Below are 23,521 nucleotides of genomic sequence, written 5' to 3' on the forward strand. Positions count from 1 at the left end.
ATAGGAAGTAGGTGCCAGGGGAGTGAATAGGAAGTAGGGGAGTGAATAGGAAGTAGGGGAGTGAATAGGAAGCAGGGGAGTGAATAGGAAGCCAGGGAGTGAATAGGAAGCAGGGGAGTGAATAGGAAGCAGGGGAGTGAATAGGAAGCAGGGGAGTGAATAGGAAGTAGGGGAGTGAATAGGAAGCAGGGGAGTGAATAGGAAGTAGGGGAGTGAATAGGAAGTAGGGGAGTGAATAGGAAGTAGGTGCCAGGGGAGTGAATAGGAAGCAGGGGAGTGAATAGGAAGTAGGGGAGTGAATAGGAAGTAGGGGAGTGAATAGGAAGTAGGGAAGTGAATAGGAAGCAGGTATGTAGAACTAGGTGCCCTGCTGTAACTTACCATCAAACACACCTGTATATGAGGGTCCAAGCCTTGACCCCCCCTCATTGTACACTTATGGGTCAGGCTTTACATCCATGTTTGTTATTGGCCCAATCACCCTGTATTTTCCTCTGTTTGTATCACCCCCAGTTTTCTGCTCTGCCCTTAGTGCCCCGGGGTCAGACTTACTGGGAGAATCCAAGTGCAGTCGCAATAGCTGTAGCCTGGGCTCCTCTTTTCCCCGAAAAACAATGAATGATAATGTTCTCCTCGCTGGGTTTGGGTTTCACTACATGAAACGTTTTCTGGAAGGTCCCGGGGTCCATTCTCAGCGCCGCCTCAAACTGAGAGACTGAAGAGCAAAAGTGCAACTATAAGAATTGTCAGCACTGGGTATAGTGTCAGTCACAGGGAGGGGAGGGGTCAGCACTGGGTATAGTGTCAGTCACAGGGAGGGGAGGGGTCAGTACTGGGTATAGTGTCAGTCACAGGGATGGGTGGGGTCAGCACTGGGTATAGTGTCAGTCACAGGGAGGGGTCAGCACTGAGTATAATGTCAGTCACAGGGAGGGGTCAGCACTGGGTATAGTGTCAGTCACAGGGAGGGGAGGGGTCAGCACTGGGTATAGTGTCAGTCACAGGGAGGGGAGGGGTCAGCACTGGGTATAGTGTCAGTCATAGGGAGGGGAGGGGTCAGCACTGGGTATATTGTCAGTCACAGGGAGGGGTCAGCACTGGGTATATTGTCAGTCACAGGGGGGGAGGGATCAACACTGGGTATAGTGTCAATCACAGGGAGGGGCGGGGTCAACACTGGGTATAGTGTCAGTCACAGGGAGGGGTCAGCACTGAGTATAGTATCAGTCACAGGGAGGGGAGGGGTCAGCACTGGGTATATTGTCAGTCACAGGGAGGGGAGGGGTCAGCACTGGGTATAGTGTCAGTCACAGGGGGGGGTCAGCACTGGGTATAGTGTCAGTCACAGGGAGGGGAGGGGTCAGCACTGGGTATAGTGTCAGTCACAGGGAGGGGAGGGATCAGCACTGGGTATAGTGTCAGTCACAGGGAGGGGAGGGGTCAGCACTGGGTATAGTGTCAGTCACATGAGGTTCCAGACTTACCCGGGATATTGATGGAATTTGGGATCTTGCCCCTCTGCACCTCCTCTGGGTTCCTCACATCAATGATGTACCCGGTGCCGCTCTGGCTCAGCTTCTTGATCTCCTCGTATGTGGCGTCTCCTGCTCGTGGGACAGACACAAAGAATTCTCAGATTTCCCACCACATTCTCAAACTTCATTCACCACTTCTGTGAATTTGTCTTTTAAACAGACACTTTCCACATTTTGTCTTTCTCACATTTTTCTGTATTTGTCTTTAGCTCTTCTAAACCTGTCAGTCTGTTAGTTGTTTATCAAGTTCAACCTTAAGTCTATATATAACCTGCCTAACTGTCAGTTGATCCAGAGGAAGGTGAAAAACCCTTTTGATTGACACCTCTCCAATTTGCCTCAGAGGGGGAAAAATTCCTTCCTGACTCCAAAATGTAATGGGACCAGTCCCTGGATCAACTTGTACTATGAGCCAAGTGTCTATGAGAGTGTATTGCCTCATTATATATTTATATATAGTGATCATATCTCCTTATATATTTATATATAGTGATCATATCCCCCGTATATATTTAATATATAAGTGATCATAATCCCCTTATATATTTATATATATTAGTGATGCATATCCCTATATATATATAATTTACTATATAGTGATCATATCCCCCCTTATATATTTATATATAGTGATCATATATCCCCCTTATATATTTATATATAGTGATCATATCCCCTTTATTTATTATTATAGTGATCATATCCCCTTAATATTTATATATAGTGATCATATCCCCTTATATATTTATAATATAGTGATCATATCCCCTTATTTATTTATATATAGTGATCATATCCCCTTATATATTTATATATAGTGATCATATCCCCTTATATATTTATATATAGTTGATTTCCCCTTATATATTTAATATATAGTGATCATATCCCCTTATATATTTTATATATAGTGATCATATCCCCTTAATATATTATATATAGTGATCATATCCTTATATATTTATATATATCATATGTTATATATAGTGATCATATCCCTTATATATTTATAATATAGTGATCATAGTGATCATATTTAAATATATAGTGATCATATCCCCTTATATATTTATATATAGTGATCATATCCCCTTATATATTTATATATAGTGATCATTATCCCCTTATATATTTATATATAGTGATCATATCGCCTCATATAATATTTATATATAGTGATCATATCCCCTTATAATATTTATATATAGTGATCATACCCCCCCTTATATATTTATATATAGTGATCATATCCCCCTTATCATATTTATATAATATAGTGATCATATCCCCTTATATATTTATATATAGTGATCATAATCGCCTTATATATTATATATAGTGATCATATCCCCTTAATATTTATATATAGTGATCATATCCCCTTATATATTTATATAATAGTGATCATATCCCCTTATATATTTAATATATAGTGTCATATCCCTCTTATATATTATATATAGTGATCATATCCCTTATATATTTGTATATAGTGATCATACCCCCCTTATATATTTATATATAGTGATCATATCCCCCATTAACTGTCTCTTCTCCAGTGTAACTAATCCCAAATTGCATATTGTTACATCCCAGGTGCAGGACTTTACATTTATCAACATTGAATCTCATTTGCCACTTAGCTGCCCAGATTGCCAGTTAGTCAAGATCCTGTTGCAAGTGCCACATCCTGGATGGAATTAATTGGGTTGATAGTTTTGTGTCATCTGCAAACACTACTTACAATACTTACAATACTTACAATACCCTCCCCTAAGTCATTAATGAACAAGTTAAATAAAAGTGGCCCCAATACTGAGCCCTGGGGGACCCCACTAAGAACCTTACTCCAAGTAGAGAATGTCCCATTAACAACCACCCTCTGTACCCGATCCTGTAGCCAGTTTCCTATCCATGTGCAAACGACTTCATTAAGCCCAACAGACCTTAGTTTAGAAAGCAGTCGTTTGTGGGGCACAGTATCAAACGCTTTGGCAAAATCCAAATAGATCTACTGCCCCCCCCCACTGTCCAGCATCTTACTTACCTCATCATAAAATGCAATCAAATTAGTCTGACATGACCTATCCTTCATAAATCCATGCTGATTGTTGCTCATAATGACATTCATTAGGACAAAATTTTGAATGTGATCCCTTAACAAGCCTTCAAATAATTTGCCCACCACAGATGTCAGACTTACTGGCCTATAATTGCCAGGCTGAGATCGTAATCCCTTTTTAAATATTGGAATGACATTGGCTTTCCTCCAATCCATAGGCACCATACCAGGATTTGTATTAAAGCTTTGTGAATCATATCCTGAGTCAGCCACTGACTAGATTGAGCTGAGCCATTAGTGCAGCTATAAAGTGAGCCTGGGAACTCACACTCCTCTATTGTATACACTGAAGAAAAGAACTGATTTAACACATTTGCCTTATCTGTATCTGTTACAACCATACTGGTACCATTATTTAATGGAGCAACACTCTCAACCTGCATCTTTTTACTATTAATATATTTAAAAAACTTTCTGGGGTTAGTCTTAGCTGCAGCCACAATACACTCCTCATTTCCGATCTTTTGCCTGCAAGATATCCCAAATAAAATACACTGGCTCAGAGCAGTCGAACCTCCTGTTAAAGGGTAAGTAACACCTCCTAGCACATTTTTAGTTTCCAGTGCACAGATCATCCATCCACATCACCTGCACCAACTTAACTGTTGCCCATTGGGCATCCAGAACTTTAGAGCCACACCCCCATCTTTGCCCATGTGACTTCCATTCCCATCATGCATCTAGGAACATGTGCAGTAGCCAGAGATGCCCCTTTAGTGCCAGTGTGTATGAGGCGCTCAGCAAGATGCATGCTGGGAACACAAGGACATTTCCCAGGGTGCCTTTATCTTTGCTATTTTGTGTTAAGAGGCAATGTCAGCAGTTCAATTCAATATATTTTATAGACTTTTATTTAAAGGGGAAGTAATATGAGTGTGAGGAAACTACATGTTATTGTCACATATTTTATGTTGCCAAACCACTTTTATTTACAAAACAGACTTTTTATCTTGTTTATAAAACTGTTGTTATTCTCTTGTGTTATAGAGAAAACAGGGCTTGTCCGGAGGATTTCTGTTTGGGAACATGGAGACTTTAGTTGCACCAGTTTATTCTAAAATATATTCTTCCTCTACTTTTGTGAATCCCCCCATAGACCACACTGAACTACTACTCTCACAGTCACAGGCACACAGCAGAAAATCCCATTTCTTACTGTTGCCTTAGCTTCCCCTTTAACCAACTCTCTTGGTATTTCATAGAATAAAGCTTTGCTGCCATTGGGTGTCACTAGGCCCCGGGGCAAGAGCACGTGTTACAGTTCAGCACAACAGACCGGGGGAGGGGAAGCCTTTCTCACAACTATTGGTTGCTATGGTTACTGCCAGCAGGTGATCTAACAAGATACACCAGTACAGGCAGATGTGGCTAATGGGAATGTGCTGAATCATTGTGACACTCACTAACCCCGCCCACAATTAGCAGCATTGTTATTATTAGCCTTTATTCATATAGTGCCGACACCTTCCTCAGCTCTGTACTGAACCCCTGCCCTAGTGAGCTTGCAATCTAATGTCCCTATCACATTCCCATCAGTCCCTGCCCCAGTGAGCTTGCAATCTAATGTCCCTATCACATTCCCATCAGCCCCTGCCCCAGTGAGCTTACAATCTAATGTCCCTATCACATTCCCATCAGTCCCTGCCCCAGTGAGCTTGCAATCTAATGTCCCTATCACATTCCCATCAGTCCCTGCCCCAGTGAGCTTGCAATCTAATGTCCCTATCACATTCCCATCAGCCCCTGCCCCAGTGAGCTTGCAATCTAATATCCCTATCACATTCCCATCAGCCCCTGCCCCAGTGAGCTTGCAATCTAATGTCCCTATCACATTCCCATCAGCACCTGCCCCAGTGAGCTTGCAATCTAATGTCCCTATCACATTCCCATCAGTCCCTGCCCCAGTGAGCTTGCAATCTTATGTCCCTATCACATTCCCATCAGTCCCTGCCCCAGTGAGCTTGCAATCTAATGTCCCTATCACATTCCCATCAGTCCCTGCCCCAGTAAGCTTACAATCTAAGGTCCCTATCACATTCCCATCAGTCCCTGCCCCAGTGAGCTTGCAATCTTATGTCCCTATCACATTCCCATCAGTCCCTGCCCCAGTGAGCTTGCAATCTTATGTCCCTATCACATTCCCATCAGTCCCTGCCCCAGTGAGCTTGCAATCTAATGTCCCTATCACATTCCCATCAGTCCCTGCCCCAGTGAGCTTGCAATCTTATGTCCCTATCACATTCCCATCAGTCCCTGCCCCAGTGAGCTTGCAATCTAATGTCCCTATCACATTCCCATCAGCCCCTGCCCCAGTGAGCTTGCAATCTAATATCCCTATCACATTCCCATCAGTCCCTGCCCCAGTGAGCTTGCAATCTAATATCCCTATCACATTCCCATCAGTCCCTGCCCCAGTGAGCTTGCAATCTTATGTCCCTATCACATTCCCATCAGTCCCTGCCCCAGTGAGCTTGCAATCTAATGTCCCTATCACATTCCCATCAGTCCCTGCCCCAGTAAGCTTACAATCTAAGGTCCCTATCACATTCCCATCAGTCCCTGCCCCAGTGAGCTTACAATGTAAGGTCCCTATCACATTCCCATCAGTCCCTGCCCCAGTGAGCTTGCAATCTAATGTCCCTATCACATTCCCATCAGCCCCTGCCCCAGTGAGCTTGCAATCTAATATCCCTATCACATTCCCATCAGCCCCTGCCCCAGTGAGCTTGCAATCTAATGTCCCTATCACATTCCCATCAGTCCCTCCCCCAGTGAGCTTGCAATCTAATGTCCCTATCACATTCCCATCAGCACCTGCCCCAGTGAGCTTGCAATCTAATGTCCCTATCACATTCCCATCAGCACCTGCCCCAGTGAGCTTGCAATCTAATGTCCCTATCACATTCCCATCAGTCCCTGCCCCAGTGAGCTTGAAATCTAATGTCCCTATCACATTCCCCATCAGCACCTGCCCCAGTGAGCTTGCAATCTAATGTCCCTATCACATTCCCATCAGCACCTGCCCCAGTGAGCTTGCAATCTAATGTCCCTATCACATTCCCATCAGCACCTGCCCCAGTGAGCTTGCAATCTTATGTCCCTATCACATTCCCATCAGTCCCTGCCCCAGTGAGCTTGCAATCTAATGTCCCTATCACATTCCCATCAGCACCTGCCCCAGTGAGCTTGCAATCTAATGTCCCTATCACATTCCCATCAGTCCCTGCCCCAGTGAGCTTGAAATCTAATGTCCCTATCACATTCCCATCAGCACCTGTCCTAGTGAGCTTGCAATCTAATGTCCCTATCACATTCCCATCAGCCCCTGCTCCAGTGAGCTTGCAATTTAATATCCCTATCACATTCCCATCAGCCCCTGCCCAAGTGAGCTTGCAATGTAATGTCTCTATCACATTCCCATCAGCCTCTGCCCCAGTGAGCTTACACTCTTAATATCCCTATCACATTTCCATCAACCCCTGCCCCAGTAAGCTTACACTCTAATATCCCTATCACATTCCCATCAACCCCTGCCCCAGTGAGCTTACAATCTAATGTCAATATCCCATTCCCTTCAGTCCTTACTTCAGTGAGCTTACAATCTAATGTTTCTATCCCATTCCCATCAGTCCCTGCCCCAATGAACGTACACTCTAATGTCCCTAGCAAATTTCCATCAGTCCCTGTCCCAGTGAGCTTACAATTTATTGTCCTTATCCTATTCCCATTAGTCCCTGCCCCAGTGAGCTTACATTCTAAGGTCTCTTTCACATTCCCATCAGTCCCTGTCCCAGTGAATTTACAATTTATTGTTCTTATCCTATTCCAATTAGTCCCTGCCCCAGTGAGCTTACATTCTAAGGTCCCTTTCACATCCCCATCAGTCCCTGTCCCAGTGAGCTTACAATTTATTTTCCCTATCCTATTCCCATTAGTCCCTGCCCCAGCGAAGTTACCATCTGTCACTATTCTATCAGTCCCTGTCCCAGTGAGCTTACAGTCTAATGTCCCTATCACATTCCCATCAGTCCCTGTCCCAGTGAGCTTACAATTTATTGTTTCTATCCTATTCCCATTAGTCCCTGCCCCACTGAGCTTACATTCTAAGGTCTCTTTCACATTCCCATCAGTCCCTGTCCCAGTGAAGTTACCATCTAATGTCTCTATTCCATCAGTCCCTGTCCCAGTGAGCTTACAGTCTAATGTCCCTATCACATTCCCATCAGTCCCTGCCCCAGTGAGCTTACAATCTAATGTCCCTATCACATTCCCATCAGTCCCTGTCCCAGTGAGCTTACAATTTATTGTCCCTATCCTATTCCCATTAGTCCCTGCCCCAGCGAAGTTACCATCTTATGTCTCTATTCCATCAGTCCCTGTCCCAGTGAGCTTACAGTCTAATGTCCCTATCACATTCCCATCAGTCCCTGTCCCAGTGAGCTTACAATTTATTGTCTCTATCCTATTCCCATTAGTCCCTGCCCCACTGAGCTTACATTCTAAGGTCTCTTTCACATTCCCATCAGTCCCTGTCCCAGTGAAGTTACCATCTAATGTCTCTATTCCATCAGTCCCTGTCCCAGTGAGCTTACAGTCTAATGTCCCTATCACATTCCCATCAGTCCCTGTCCCAGTGAGTTTACAATTTATTGTCTCTATCCTATTCCCATTAGTCCCTGCCCCAGTGAGCTTACATTCTAAGGTCCCTTTCACATTCCCATCAGTCCCTGTCCCAGTGAGCTTACAATTTATTGTCCCTATCCTATTCCCATTAGTTGTTGCCTGAGTGAAGTTACCATCTAACGTCCCTATTCCATCAGTCCCTGTCCCAGTGAGCTTCCAATCTAATGTCCCTATCCAATTCCCATCAGTCCCAGTGAGCTTACAATTTATTGTCCCTATCCAATTCCCATTAGTCCCTGTCCCAGTGAACTTACACTCTAATGTCCCTATCACATTCCCATCAGTCCCTGCCCCAGTGAGCTTACAATCTAAGGTCCCTATCACATTCCCATCAGCCCCTGCCCCAGTGAGCTTACAATCTAAGGTCCCTATCACATTCCCATCAGTCCCTGCCCCAGTGAGCTTACAATCTAAGGTTCCTATCACATTCCCATCAGTCCCTGCCCCAGTGAACTTACACTCTAATGTCCCTATCACATTCCCATCAGTCCCTGCCCCAGTGAGCTTACAATCTAAGGTCCCTATCACATTCCCATCAGTCCCTGTCCCAGTGAGCTTACACTCTAATGTCCCTATGACATTCCCTGTGCCGCCCACATCTCTCAATGTTGCAGTCCCTGTGCCCCCTACATCTTTCAGAACCTCTGTGCATGGGGGCAATTGCCTGTGTGAGTGGGACCCTGGGGCAGGTGTCAGTGAGTTGGGGGGTAGTTGAATACCCGGGGGTACTTACCGGCAGTCATGGTTCCAGTGCAGAGGTGTCAGGTGCTCAGTTGGGAGGAAGGAAACAAATTGATGCTGCACAAAACTCTGGAGTATTTATGTGACCCACACCCCACACCTACCTCTCCTAATATGGACACAGGGAGGGCAGGAGGAATGAACCAGGAAGTGCCTGGGGCTGCTCTTCCACCTGCTGCCCCCTAGTGACTGATCTCTATAACTGCCCCCCGTATTCTTCTACATCCCAATCTCTACCCACCCCCACCCTGTCACTCTGCTGCACCCCCTGATCTCTGTATCTTGTCCCATGTACCCCCTTATGTGCCAGTCTGCACCCAGTGAGCTTACACTCTAATTGTCATTATACAGCTAACAGGCCCTGGTATACAATAAATCTAGTGCCAGTAAGTATTATAATAATTAGTCTTCTGCCCCTGGCACCCCCTAATCTGCCCCAAATTATATATCTAAGCTCCCCTGTATCTGCAGTAGGGCCCTGTCTGTATCACTAATTCAGTCTTGTCTGTCTGTCTCTTCCATTTATGTCTGTCTCGTTCCGTCTGTCTCTTCCATTTCTGTCTGTCTCTTCTGTCCCTCTTTCCCTTTCTCTGTAGAAGTCACACTGTATTGAGTGAAGGTTAAAGTTTCCATGTTGATTTGCTGTTACACTGATATATATATATCAGTGAGTGTGTGAGTGTGTGAGTGTGTGAGTGTGTGAGTGTGTGAGTGTGTGAGTGTGTGAGTGTGTATATGTGTGAGTGTGTCAGTGAGTGTGTCTTAAATCAGTCTCTAGAATCTTTACACTGCCATTCAGTAGAGTTTGGGGTTGAGTGTTGATGTGTGAGTGTGACTTTATTGTGTGACTTTATTGTGTGACATTATTGTGTGACTTTATTGTGTGACATTATTTTGTGACTTTATTGTGTGACATTATTGTGTGACTTTATTGTGTGACATTATTTTGTGACATTATTGTGTGACATTATTGTGTGACATTATTGTGTGACATTATTGTGTGACATTATTGTGTGACTTTATTGTGTGACATTATTGTGTGACTTTATTGTGTGACTTTATTGTGTGACATTATTGTGTGACATTATTGTGTGACTTTATTGTGTGACTTTATTGTGTGACATTATTGTGTGACATTATTGTGTGACTTTATTGTGTGACATTATTGTGTGACATTATTGTGTGACATTATTGTGTGACTTTATTGTGTGACATTATTGTGTAACTTTATTGTGTGACATTTTTGTGTGACTTTATTGTGTGACATTATTGTGTGACTTTATTGTGTGACATTATTGTGTGACATTATTGTGTGACTTTATTGTGTGACATTATTGTGTGACTTTATTGTGTGACATTATTGTGTGACATTATTGTGTGACATTATTGTGTGACATTATTGTGTGACATTATTGTGTGTTGTGTTTAGTGCCGGGGTGTCTCCATACTATTGTAGGGTGGGTGTTTATGAGGCAGCGGGGGCTGAGTGTGTCACACGTCTGTACATAACAAACAACTGAGTCAAGTTTACGAGTGACGGACAAAACCGGATTGTTTGGAAATTCCTGCTCATCCCTCAACTGAATGTCACTGAGCAGCTGCTCCAACTCCCAGACACCCTGTCCCCAAATCTGCTCAGTCACCCTGACACAAGTCTCTTGTTTGTCTCTGTATCACACACTCACTGTCACACTGATACACACACTATAAGGAGACGTGTCTGTGAGTAAAGGAGACCAAGTCAGCAGTTTATTGGCCCGAGTATGGGGCCCCCGACGGGCTTCCCTGATCGAGATCTGGCTGAAAGTCGGGCAGATGTTGATCGGACGGGACTAAAAATCCCATCTGTTCATTGATACAGTCCCGAGATCTGACCGCCCATTACCCATCGTTAGGATCTGATCGTTGGGCCCTAGGACCCAGGACTGGATCAGCCCCATATTGCCCACCTGAGATGCGCTCGTTTGGAGACATCGCTAAACTAGTGGATCTCTCGTGTCTGGGCAGTTTATCACTGGGGGGGGGGTATATTGACCAATGATTATTCAAGTCCTTTCCCAGTTGCCATTGAACCAGTGACAGTTGGGGGCAGCGACCCTCTGGGCAGGGATTAGACAGGTCACGAGGCGACAGATAGAGGGACAAAAGTTCACAAACATCAGGGGAAATGGAGCGAATGAAATGGAGCAAATAATGAGGAGGAGGAGGAATAGGAGGGGGGCAGTTTTGTGACATTATGGGAACAGAATTTACAGACCAGACTAATGAGAGGGAATCCCTGAAGCTGCTGCAGAACATCTTGTGGGAGCAGAGACATGAGGCCCCTATTGGATAGAATGGGCTTCTCTGTGTCCTGGACCCCCTGCGCCCAATGTCCCCAATCCCCCAGAAGAGATTATAGAGGCTGGAACGTTCCTCTCTCCCTCGTACCTCTTTGGCTCCTCTGTGGCACAATTACAGGTACTCCCTGCACTCTATTAATAACTCCCTGCACCCTATTAATAACTCCCTGCACTCTATTAATAACTCCCTGCACCCTATTAATAACTCCCTGCACCCTATTAATAACTCCCTGCACCCTATTAATAACTCCCTGCAATGTATTTATAACTCCCTGCACTGTATTAATAACTCCCTGCACCCTATTAATAACTCCCTGCACCGTATTAATAACTCCCTGCACCGTATTAATAACTCCCTGCACCCTATTAATAACTCCCCGCACTATTTTAATAACTCCCCACACTGTGTTAATAACTCCCTGCACTGTATTAATAACTTCCTGCAATGTATTATTAACTCCCTGCACTGTATTATTAACTCCCTGCACTGTATTAATAACTCCCTGCACTGTATTAATAACTCCCTGCAATGTATTAATAACTCCCTGCACTGTATTAATAACTCCCTGCAATGTATTATTAACTCCCTGCACTGTATTAATAACTCCCTGCACTGTATTAATAACTCCCTGCACTGTGTTAATAACTCCCTGCACTGTATTAATAACTCCCTGCACTGTATTAATAACTCCCTGCAATGTATTAATAACTCCCTGCACTGTGTTAATAACTCCCTGCACTGTGTTAATAACTCCCTGCAATGTATTAATAACTCCCTGCACTGTATTAATAACTCCCTGCAATGTATTATTAACTCCCTGCACTGTATTAATAACTCCCTGCACTGTATTAATAACTCCCTGCACTGTGTTAATAACTCCCTGCAATGTATTATTAACTCCCTGCACTGTATTAATAACTCCCTGCAATGTATTATTAACCCTGCACTGTAATTAATAACTCCCTGCACTGTATATAACTCCCTGCAATGTATTATTAACTCCCTGCACTGTATTAATAACTCCCTGCACTGTATTAATAACTCCCTGCACTGTGTTAATAACTCCCTGCACTGTATTAATAACTCCCTGGACTGTATTAATAACTCCCCGCACTGTATTAATAACTCCCTGCACTGTAACTCCCTGCACTGTAACTCCCTGCACTCTGCTAGTTTCACGGCCTGGCTCAGTTATTTGTGTCCATTGGATGAATTAAATGGAAAATGCACAGCTGGCCCCGCCCCCATATTCCAGGTCAGTTCCATTGTTTTCCTGGGAATTCCTCAGATTCAGATTTCCAGTCTGTGGTGGAATAATGTCCCATTATTGGTAAAGTGAATAGAGAGGGGGGAGCTGTGGTCTCATTACCTACACAAAGGGTTAACAGGAGTGACCCAGTTCTCTGCCCTCATTAATCTATAAACAGAACCAGTCATGGGAAGAATAGGCCGACCCTATTCCAGCACATTGGGACTGAGCGTCAGCTCCTGGGGCCACATCTATCTGCTCTAACTTGCACCCGGGGTGGGGCATTCGCAGGGAGTTGCCCATTTCATGCCCAACACGTACAGAGACCTCTCTGGCCCAGTTCTGCCAGTCTTTAACCCTTTAGCTGATATTGCAGCTTAACTGCATGCCTGCAATAGTGCATAATAGTGCATAATAGCATATAGTAGTGCATAATAGTGCTGTGTAGCCACGGGGGCAGCCATTCAAGCACAGGATACACAGTAGATAACAGATAAGTACTACTATAGTTTATAGAAACAAGGTGCTGTGTAGCCATGGGGGCAGCCATTCAAGCACAGGATACACAGTAGATAACAGATAAGTACTACTATAGTTTATATAAACAAGCTGCTGTGTAGCCATGGGGGCAGCCATTCAAGCACAGGATACACAGTAGATAACAGATAAGTACTACTATAGTTTATATAAACAAGCTGCTGTGTAGCCATACCTTAATGAAAAATTAAGTAAAGAGGTTTGGCAATCACAGAGCTAAGCTCACTAAGTACCCTGGGATGAATACCATCTGGCCCTGGACCTTTGTTTATCTTAACATGTTCTAGTCTCTTTTGAATTTCTTCATGTGTGAACCATGCATCATTAGTTGTATTACTAGAATTGGGAGTGTTAAGAAGGAAACCTTCACTTACTGGTTCCTCATTTGTGTAGACAGATGAAAAATATGAGTTCAGAATCTGCGCTTTTATTTTGTTTTCCTCAACCAGCTGACCCCCCTCTGATAGTAAGGGTCCCACCCCTTCCTGCTTCATTTTTTTACTATTAACATATTTAAAAAATAATTTTGGATTTTTTTTCCTGCAATATCCTTTTCTATAGCAATTTTAGCTTGCCTTATAGCTTCTTTGCATGATTTATTGGCCTCCTTGTACCTTATAAATGATTCGGCTGTCCCAGCTAACTTGAAAGCCTTAAAAGCAGTTCTTTTCTTACCCACCTCAACACCAACGCTTCTATTGAACCAAAAAGGTTTTGCTTTGCAACGACGTTCCTTACTTACAAGTGGAATATACTGACAAGTAGATTTATTATAAAGACTTCCCATTTTTGTTCTGTGTTTAACCCTGTGAAAAGCATTTCCCACTTAATATGTTGCAGAGATGCCCTTATACTGTCACAGTTTGCACGTCTGAAATGTAGTGTTTTAGTTGGTCCCTTATAGAATTGCTTCTGCAACAGAATCTCAAAGGAGACCATGTTATGATCACTATTCCCTAAATGCCCCTCACCCACACAAATGTTAGAGATGAGTTCAGTATTATTAGTTATTACAGGTACAAAAGAGAGTTATTCCTAGTAGGTTCTTGAACGAGCTGGAATAAAAAGTTGTCATTCAGCATATTTACAAACCTACGAGCTTTTTGTGTCTTAGCAACCCCATTACCCCAGTCAATGTCTGGATAATTGAAGTCACCCATAGTAACAACTTGACCCAGCTGTGAAGCCGCTTGTATCTGCAAGAGTAACTGGGCTTCATACTCGACACTTATACCAGGTGGTTTATAACATACACCAATGAGAATTCTCTTTGTTACCTTTTGCCCAGTCAAAATCTCTACCCAGAGGGATTCTACACCCTCACCAGTGGCAGCTATTGTTATTTCTTTAGCGCATGGCTTCAGGGTCGGACTGGACATGGGGGGGCCCACCGGGTAACTATACTCCGGCCCCCCGTGCGCATGCGCGAACGTCTGGCCGCACGCCAGCACGAATGCGCGAACGTCTCGGCGCACGTCTCGGTGCACGCTGGTTTGTGCCCAAACGCAGGTGCGCATGCGCAAACACAGACGCGCATGCGATACCGGCACACCAATTCATTTTTATTTGGGGGCCCAGACATCAGCGGAGGGGGGCCAGAACATTGGGGGAGGGGGGGCTGGGCTGGCGGGGGCCCATGAAGGCCGGGGCCCACCGGGTTTTTTCCCGGTTTCCCGCCGGCCCAGTCCGACACTGCATGGCTTTAATTCAGGCTTTACATACAAACACACTCCTCCACCCGCTATTTAATCCCTCTGTCCCTCCTAAATAGGGTGTAACCATTTAAATTCACAATCCAGTCACATGTTTCATCCCACCAGGTCTCAGTGATACCAATTATATCATAATGTTTAGAGCAATTAATTCCAGGTCTCCCATTTTACCTGACAAACTCCGTGCATTTGCAGCATACAGCCGAGGTTACTACTTTTACTTTTGAAATGTGCATTACTTAGTGGAGAATTATATGTTAATTAAGTATTAAGTGTGTACTGGGGGACATACTGGGAATATACTGGGGGACATACTGGGAATATACTGGGGGACATACTGGGAATATACTGGGGGACATACTGGGAATATACTGAGGGACATACTGGGAATATACTGGGGGACATACTGGGAATATAGTGGGGAATATAGTGGGGAATATAGTGGGGAATATAGTGGGGGACATAGTGGGGAATATAGTGGGGGACATAGTGGGGAATATAGTGGGGGACATAGTGGGGAATATAGTGGGGGACATAGTGGAGAGAGAGTAATTGTACAGGTTTCTATTGTCAGTCTGTGATACATGAGTGTTGCCCATTACAGGAGCAGTGTCGGTGAAAGTGATAGTGAACAGACCCAGTGTACAAGTGAGGAGAGGAGGGAGTGTTCTGCTTCCATGTTCATTTCGTACAACTGCAGCTCTCAACAGACTCAACATCATCTGGACTGTGTCCCCCCTGCTTCAGCCCCAACTCCCACTGCAGGTGGGTATCATGGGAAGGCGGGCATTATGGGAAGAAGGGAATCATGGGAAGTTGGGTATCATGGGAAGGCAGGCATTATGGGAAGGCAGGTATCATGGGAAGAAGGGTATTCTGGGAAGGCAGGTATCAGAGGAAGAAGGGTATTATGGGAAGGTGGGTATCATGGGAAGAAGGGTATTATGGGAAGGTGGGTATCATGGGAAGAAGGGTATTATGGGAAGAAGGTTATTATGGGAAGGTGAGTACCATGAGTGATGTGCATGAGAGGAGCATGAAATGAGGGGTCGTTGTCCCAAGCAGCAGTTTCCGAGCATTTCGAATGTCTAACAGAATTTCTGTGACTGTTGCAGGTGATCTCCTATGAGCAGGGGCAGATAGTGGAAAGTGTCAGCGAGTACACGGGGCGAGTCCAGTTTGCTTTCCACCCAACCACAGACGCAAGTATTCTCATCAACCAATCCCGCAGCTCAGACACCGGCACCTACCACTGTACAGTCATAAACCCCCCTGATGGGACCACCCCCAACATTGGGCTGGTGGGACTCACGGTTCTTGGTGAGTAGGGGCAGCGCTGGGGCAAGGGAAGGGCTACTGGTTGCCTGGAGGTGGTGCAATCAAGGTCTAGAAATGGGTAAAGAGAATGAGTCTACTAATGAGTCTACTAATGAGTCTACTAATGAGTCTACTAATGAGTCTACTTGCACCCATGGTCTCCACATGTGGGTGCCCTATAACGCCCATGCGTTGGCAGGGGGTGCACCACAAATTAATATCAAACTGATTCTACCCCTGCAGTTGAACCATCAAGACCAGTGTGTTCCAGTGAAGGGAGAGAAGAAGAAGGTGGCAGTGTCCGACTCCGCTGCTCCATACGGGAAGGGGTCCCAGCACCCAGGATCCTATGGGAGAAAATCCCGGGAGAGGGCCCAGCGCTGATCACAAGCCAAGAGGGTAATTCCTATTTTCTACATCAAACTACTACATGTTCCCCATGTCTGTACCAACTGCCCCACGGACACGTAGTTATTTACTCATCAACATACAGACACAAAGGACCAAGTTACTCATGTTTGGGTTTACTCTGTACAACAGGGAATGTTCCCCATGTAACAACCTCTAACAAAGGACAGAAAATCAAAATCCTGCCTCCAGTTGGCAGCAGGGGTTAATGATTCTGAGGGGGTGTTAGAGCCCAGGGATAGAATATCCAGCACAGCAAATAAGTATGAACCCCTCAAATCTCACCCCGATTTATCTTAAAGTTGGGCTCCCATGAGTATCTAGAGACATTTTACCCAAATCCTACTGTGACTGGGCTTGAGGATGTCACCCCAGCAATGGCTGAGCTCTAACACCCCACAGAATAAAATGGAGTTTGAGTTCTGAGCAGTCAGTACCATTCTGACCATGTGACACATTCATACTCCCCTCCCTTGTAGGCGGGGCTACTCAACTCCCACCCGGCAGTTTGTTTGGGCACAGGTTTTTAGACTGGCAGTTTGTTTGGGCACAGGTTTTTAGACTGGAGTTTGTTTGGGGGCACAGTTTTGTTTGGGGCACAGGTTTTTAGACTGGCAGTTTGTTGGTTTTGGCAGTTTGTTTGGCAAGGTTTTTTAGACTGGCAGTTTGTTTGGGACAGGTTTTAGAACTGGCAGTTGTTTGGGCACAGTTTTTAGACTGGCAGTTTGTTTTGGGGCACAGTTTTAAGACTGGCAGTTTGTTTGGGCAAGGTTTTTAGACTGGCAGTTTGTTTGGGCAAGGTTTTAGACATGAAGTTTGTTTTGGGCAGCTAGGTTTTTAGAATTGGCAGTTTTGTTTGGGCACAGGTTTTTAGAACTGGCAGTTTTTTGGGGTCAAAGGTTTAGACTGACAGTTTGTTTGGGCACAGGTTTTTAGCTGCAGTTTGTTTTGGGCAACAGGTTTTTAGACTGGCAGTTTGTTTGGCACGGTTTTAGACTGCAGTTGTTTTGGGCACAAGGTTTAGACTGACATTGTTTGGGCACAGGTTTTATGACTGGCAGTTTGTTTGGGGCACGGTTTTTAGACTGGCAGTTTATTTGGGCAAGGTGTTTTAGACTGGCAGTTTGTTTGGCATCAGGTTTTAGACTGCCTGGAGTTGTTTGGGCACAGGTTTTTAGACTGGCAGTTTGTTTGGGCACAGGTTTTAGACTGGCAGTTTGTTTGGGCACAGGTTTTTAGACTGGCAGTTTGTTTGGGCACAGGTTTTAGACTGGCAGTTTGTTTGGGCACAGGTTTTTAGACTGGCAGTTTGTTTGGGCACAGGTTTTAGACTGGCAGTTTGTTGGGCAAAGGTTTTTAGACGGCAAGTTTGTTTGGCACGAGTTTTTTATGACGGACATTTGTTTGGGCAAGGTTTTTAGACTGATTTTGTTTTGGGCAACAGGTGTTTTTAACTGGCAGTTTGTTTGGCACAGGTTTTTAGACTGGCATTTTTTTGGGCACAGGTTTTTAGACTGGCAGTTTGTTTGGGCACAGGTTTTAGACTGGCAGTTTGGGCACAGGTTTTTAGACTGGCAGTTTGTTTGGGCACAGGTTTTTAGACTGGCAGTTTGTTTGGGCACAGGTTTTTTAGACAGTTTGTTTGGCAGTTTGTTTGGGCACAGGTTTTTAGACTGGCAGTTTGTTTGGAGCACAGGTTTTTTAGACAGTTTGGGCAGTTTGTTTGGGCACAGTTTTTAGACTGGCAGTGTTTGGGCACAGGTTTTTAGACTGGCAGGTTTTTGGCAGTTTGTTTGGGCACAGGTTTTAGACTGGCAGTTTGTTTGGGCACAGGTTTTAGACTGGCAGTTTGTTTGGGCACAGGTTTTTAGACTGACAGTTTGTTTGGGCACAGGTTTTTAGACTGGCAGTTTGTTTGGGCACAGGTTTTTAGACTGGCAGTTTGTTTGGGCACAGGTTTTAGACTGGCAGTTTGTTTGGGCACAGGTTTTTAGACTGACAGTTTGTTTGGGCACAAGGTTTAGACTGGCAGTTTGTTTGGGCACTAACAGGTTTTAGACTGGCAGTTTGTTTGGCACAGGTTTTAAGACTGGACAGGTTAGACTGGCAGGTTTGGGCACAGGTTTTAGACTGGCTGGGCACAGACTGGCAGTTGTTTGGGGGCACAGTTTGTTTGGCACAGGTTTTAGACAGTTTTGTTGGAGACTTTTGTTTGGGCACAGGTTTTAGACTGGCAGTTTGTTTGGGCACAGGTTTTTAGACTGACAGTTTGAGGCCGGTGGGTGTGTCGGACATTCAGTCATAGTTCCAGGAATATGTAATTCAGCAAATAAATATCAGCCCCAAAATCTCATCCTAATTAACCATCAAGTTGATCACTAATTTGTAGGAGACAGAGGAATTGTTCTCCCCAAATTTTACCCCAAATGGCCTTGATGGGACCCCAACAATGGCTCTGGGCCTCACAAAGGGGTCACCCCACAGATTCAGGACCAAGGAGAGTTTCATTCACCAGCCCCCCTACAAGCTGCCTCAACCCAAATTGGAGGCATCTGTGACTGGTCAATGGGGGACCTCTGCTTTGTAGGGGCTTCACTTTGAGAAGGACAGGGAACTAATGGAGGTCTCTAATGGAGAGATGGAGGGTAGGGCAGATGGAGCAGGTACAAGAGATGGCGCATGCAGAGACAGTAGTGCTGTACTGGTAATGACACACATAATATGGCAGGAACCCCCAAACTAGATGAAACAGAACTAGGGCCCAGGACCGTTATTGCTAATCAGAATAGATTGTGTTTATGGGGTGCAGGGAGTTGTCAGTTCCTCCATATTAGGGAGAGTGTGGGGCAAGGGTTATTAATGAAGTGATTTTATTCCATTCAGGGGATCTTCAGGGCTCAGTTACCCTTAATAATGTCACCCCCCGGGCCTCGGGTTTCTATCGTTGCACCGTCTCCAACCAACTGGGCTCCCAGACCTGCACCATTGAGCTGCACATTCAAGTTGGTATGTCATGTCCCCCTACTAATGAATCCTGACTGCCCTTACAATAAAGAACCCCATCCTATACTGATGGTGAGATCTCCTTTCCTCCCCACCAACTGGAATCACTCCATCCCGCTCTCCTTGTAGGGAATCCCATAACCTGGACTGTCTTACAGTAAAAGAACCCCTTCCTATGTTGCATGGTGAGATCTCCTTTCCTCCCCACCAATGAATCACTCATTCCCCCTCTCTTGGTAGGGAATCCCATAACCTGACTGTCTTACAGTAAGAAACCCCTTCTATGCTGATGGTAAATCTCCTTTCCTCCCCACCAATGAATCACTCATTCCCCCGCTTGGTAGGGAATCCCATAACCTGCTGTCCTTACAGTAAAGGAACCCCCTTTCTATGCTGATGGTGAGATCTCCTTTCCTCCCCACCAATGAATCACTCATTCCCCCTCTCTTGGTAGGAATCCCATAACCTGACTATAAAGCAAGGAATCCTTGTTATTAATAATATAATGTGACTATCCTGCTTTACTTTGTGTTGCAGCTGTACTAAGCATGGTGGGTGTAATTGTTGGAGTTGCCATAGCACTAATCATGGGAGTTGTACTTCTCGCTCTCTTTGCAATAGTCCTGCACCTCCACCAGCAGAGCCGAGGGACTTGGCAAGATCAAGAGCTGAGAGACTGCAAGTAAGTGACACAAATCTTCCTGCCGTGTCTCTAATAAGATAATTCAGTCAATTCCAATTGTTCTTCTGCCGACAGAATCCAGGGGAGACGGGAAGAGCCAGAAATGGAAGGGGCCAAGTAAGTAGCAAATAGGGGCCGGGACGGTGATGGGCCGAAACTTCATGCCCTAAATATGTCGAGTATAAAGCAAAGACAATACAGGGGGGAACAGTAACACTGAGTCTCACGGAAATATGGTGGGACGGTGATTTAGGGAAATACTGGAAGGATAATGGTGACCGGTGATTTCAGGGAAACACTGGAAAATATGGTGGACGGTGATTTAGGAAATACTCGGAGAAATCATGTTGGCCGGTGATTAGAAATACTGGAGAATATGGTGGGACGTGATTTAGGGAAATACTGAGAAATATGGTGGGACGGTATTTCAGGGAAATACTGGGAGGAAATATGCGTGGGACGGCTATTTAGGAAATAATGGAGGAATATGGTGGGACGGTGATTTAGGGAAATACTGGAGGAATATGGTGGGACGGTGATTTAGGGAAATACTGGAGGAATATGGTGGGACGGTGATTTAGGGAAATACTGTAGGAATATGGTGGGACGGTGATTTAGGGAAATACTGGAGGAATATGGTGGGACGGTGATTTTAGGGGAAATACTGTAAACATATGGTGGGACTGTGACGGAAATACTGGACGGGAATTGGTGGACGGTGATTTAGGGAAAACTGGAGAAAATTATGGTGGACTGTGATATTAGGGAAATACTGGAGGAATATGGCTTGGACGTGATTAGGGAAAAATAACTGGAGAAATATGGTGGGACGGTGATTTAGGAAATAACTGGAATTGGTTGGACGGTGACTTTAGGGAAATACTGGAGAAATATGGTGGGACGTGTTTAGGAAATACAGGAATATGGGGGACGGTGATTAGGAAACACTGGAGAAATATGGTGGCGCGGGGAAAACGGTGATTTAGGAAAATGGAGAATATGTGGTGGGACGGTGATTTAGCGAAATACTTGGAGGAATATGTGGGACGGTGATTTAGAAATACTGAGGAATATGGTGGACGGTGAGTGTAGGGAAAACTGGAGAAGTATGTGGACGTGATTTAGGGAAAAATGGAGAATATGCGTGGGACGTGATTTAGGATAATACTGGAGGAATATGGGACGGTGATTTTAGGGAAATACTGCAGGAATATGTGACGGTGATTTAGCGGGAAACTGGAGAATATGGGTGGGACGTATTAGAAATACTGGAGGAATATGGTGGGACGGTGATTTAGGGAAATACTGGAGAAATATGGTGGGACTGTGATTTAGGGAAATACTGGAGGAATATGGTGGGACGGTGATTTAGGGAAATACTGGAGAAATTATGTGACTGTGATTTAGGAAATACTGGAGGAATATGGTGGGACGGTATTTTAGGGAAATACTGGAGAAATATGGTGGGACGGTGCATTTAGGGAAATACTGGAGGAATATGTGGGACGTATTTAGGAAGATACTGAGAATTGATGTGGACGTTGATGTAGGGGAAATACTGAGGAAATATGGTTGGGACGGTGATTTAGGGAAATACTGGAGGAATAAGGGTGGACGGCTGATTTAGGAAATTATGGGGAGAATATGTGGACCGGTTGAATTTAGGGAAATACTGGAGGATATGGGTGGGACGGTGATTTAGGAAATACTGGAGGGAATATGGTGGAACGGTGCATTTAGGGAAAACTGAGGAATATGTGGGCGGTGATTAGGGAAATACTGGAGAAAATATGGTGGACGTGAATTTTAGGAACTTTACTCGGAGAAATAGTGGACGGTGATTAGGAAATACTGGAGGAATATGGTGGGACGGTGATTTAGGGAAATACTGGAGGAATATGGTGGGACGGTGATTTAGGGAAATACTGGAGGAATATGGTGGGACGGTGACTACTGGTGGGGCACTAGTTTAGGTGAGGAGATTGAGGTCCTGATTCAATGCTCCCCCAGTCTGGTCTCTGTGGTTCCATATAGTTCTGTCTCACACATTGGCACAAATAGGGGCTGTCATGGTGTCTGTCTCTTTGCAGGATGAACACGGTCTCTCCAGGGAAGAGGTCGGAAGTGACCCAGAGCCCAGAGTTCAATGTCGTTCAATTGAGTAGAGTCATTAAGCCCATGTGGCTGCTGAGCCGCCAGACTAGTGAAGCCCCTCGTCACCTCCTGTATGAGCAGCGGCCAACACCTAGAGGAGCAGCACTTGGGCCTGTGGGGGGCAAAGGGGAGGAGTTTGTGTCAGAGAGTGAAGAGGGAGATGTTTGGGGCAGAAGTAACAGCGACCCCAGCAGAGACCCTCCACCAGAACTCAGTGTCTCCTACTCTTCCACTAACTCCGGCTTCCTTGTGTAATGATAATAAAGGATTTGTAATGAGTAAACTTGTAATTAGTCTACAGCCCGCCCCTGGGAGGAGCCACACACAAGTCATTCACTCACCTTGTTCTTCTTCATAAATGAACTGATGGGGAAAAGGAAATCACAGGGCCCCATATAATAACATTTTCTGGACCCCGTCCCTCACTGAGGGCCCCCCCAGGTTTGGAGAGAGGCCGGGGCCCAGTGATACAGGTGTGGGAGGGGTCGGGGGCCTAATGATAAAGGTGTGGGAGGGGTCGGGGACACAGTGATACAGGTGTGGGAGGGGACGGGGCACATTATACAGGTATGAGGGGGTGGGCACCAGGACTATCACCAAAAAACATCCATAAGTAAATAGCAATCGAACAATATATCAACAATACGTCGAACTTTACATCTTAACTATATGTCTTCCTACCGTGTAAAACCTGTAACCGTGTCGGCTCCTTAGCTCCCCTCACAATGCCATTTTCTCCCTCACACAATCTCCGGTTATTGCTCCCCCCACCCATCATTCTCCATCCTTCTGACACGTTTCCCTTCTCACCTCCCCTGCAACAGCGTTCACCAGGCAGATACAAAAGGATTGGGGGAAAACACACATCGAATTCAAAACAGGACTTTTCACACAAAAAAAAGTTAATTCGGATAAAATTAAGTGGCGGGTCTGGGGAAATACGATATAGAAAAACACATCCAAAGACAAGGAAAACAGCATTTAAAAGGTGTAATTTTACAGAACATAGTGCCAAAGCCATTAAAATACTACACA

The 23,521-nt window shown here is 45.0% G+C and overlaps 2 protein-coding genes across 5 annotated transcripts; one reads left to right on the forward strand and one right to left on the reverse strand.

Moving 5' to 3' along the window:
* Positions 1 to 533: 533 nt before the first annotated feature.
* LOC121397271 (putative thiosulfate sulfurtransferase, mitochondrial) lies at positions 534 to 9,160 on the reverse strand. The gene is made up of 3 exons (XM_041573875.1): positions 9,074 to 9,160; positions 1,485 to 1,604; positions 534 to 715 (listed from the first exon to the last, which is right to left on the reverse strand). Exons 1-3 carry the CDS (start codon positions 9,081 to 9,083, stop codon positions 549 to 551), a joined length of 297 nt encoding a protein of 98 aa, XP_041429809.1. The 5' UTR covers positions 9,084 to 9,160; the 3' UTR covers positions 534 to 548.
* A 1,985-nt stretch (positions 9,161 to 11,145) lies between these two features.
* On the forward strand, positions 11,146 to 22,764 carry igsf11.L (immunoglobulin superfamily member 11 L homeolog). 4 transcript variants are annotated; one of them, XM_041573873.1, is made up of 8 exons: positions 11,146 to 11,541; positions 15,527 to 15,687; positions 16,038 to 16,242; positions 16,483 to 16,638; positions 19,531 to 19,653; positions 20,272 to 20,332; positions 20,408 to 20,449; positions 22,423 to 22,764. In XM_041573873.1, the coding sequence occupies exons 1-8, from the start codon at positions 11,397 to 11,399 to the stop codon at positions 22,739 to 22,741; spliced, it is 1,212 nt and encodes a 403-aa protein (XP_041429807.1). In that variant the 5' UTR covers positions 11,146 to 11,396; the 3' UTR covers positions 22,742 to 22,764. The 4 variants fall into 4 exon arrangements, with proteins under 4 accessions (XP_041429807.1, XP_041429808.1, XP_041429805.1 ...); XM_041573871.1 differs by having other exon boundaries at positions 11,151 to 11,541; positions 20,188 to 20,332; XM_041573874.1 differs by lacking the exon at positions 20,408 to 20,449 and having other exon boundaries at positions 11,147 to 11,541.
* Positions 22,765 to 23,521: the final 757 nt, after the last annotated feature.

Source organism: Xenopus laevis, chromosome 8L (assembly GCF_017654675.1).
Source record: "Xenopus laevis strain J_2021 chromosome 8L, Xenopus_laevis_v10.1, whole genome shotgun sequence".
Lineage (NCBI taxonomy): Eukaryota > Metazoa > Chordata > Amphibia > Anura > Pipidae > Xenopus > Xenopus laevis.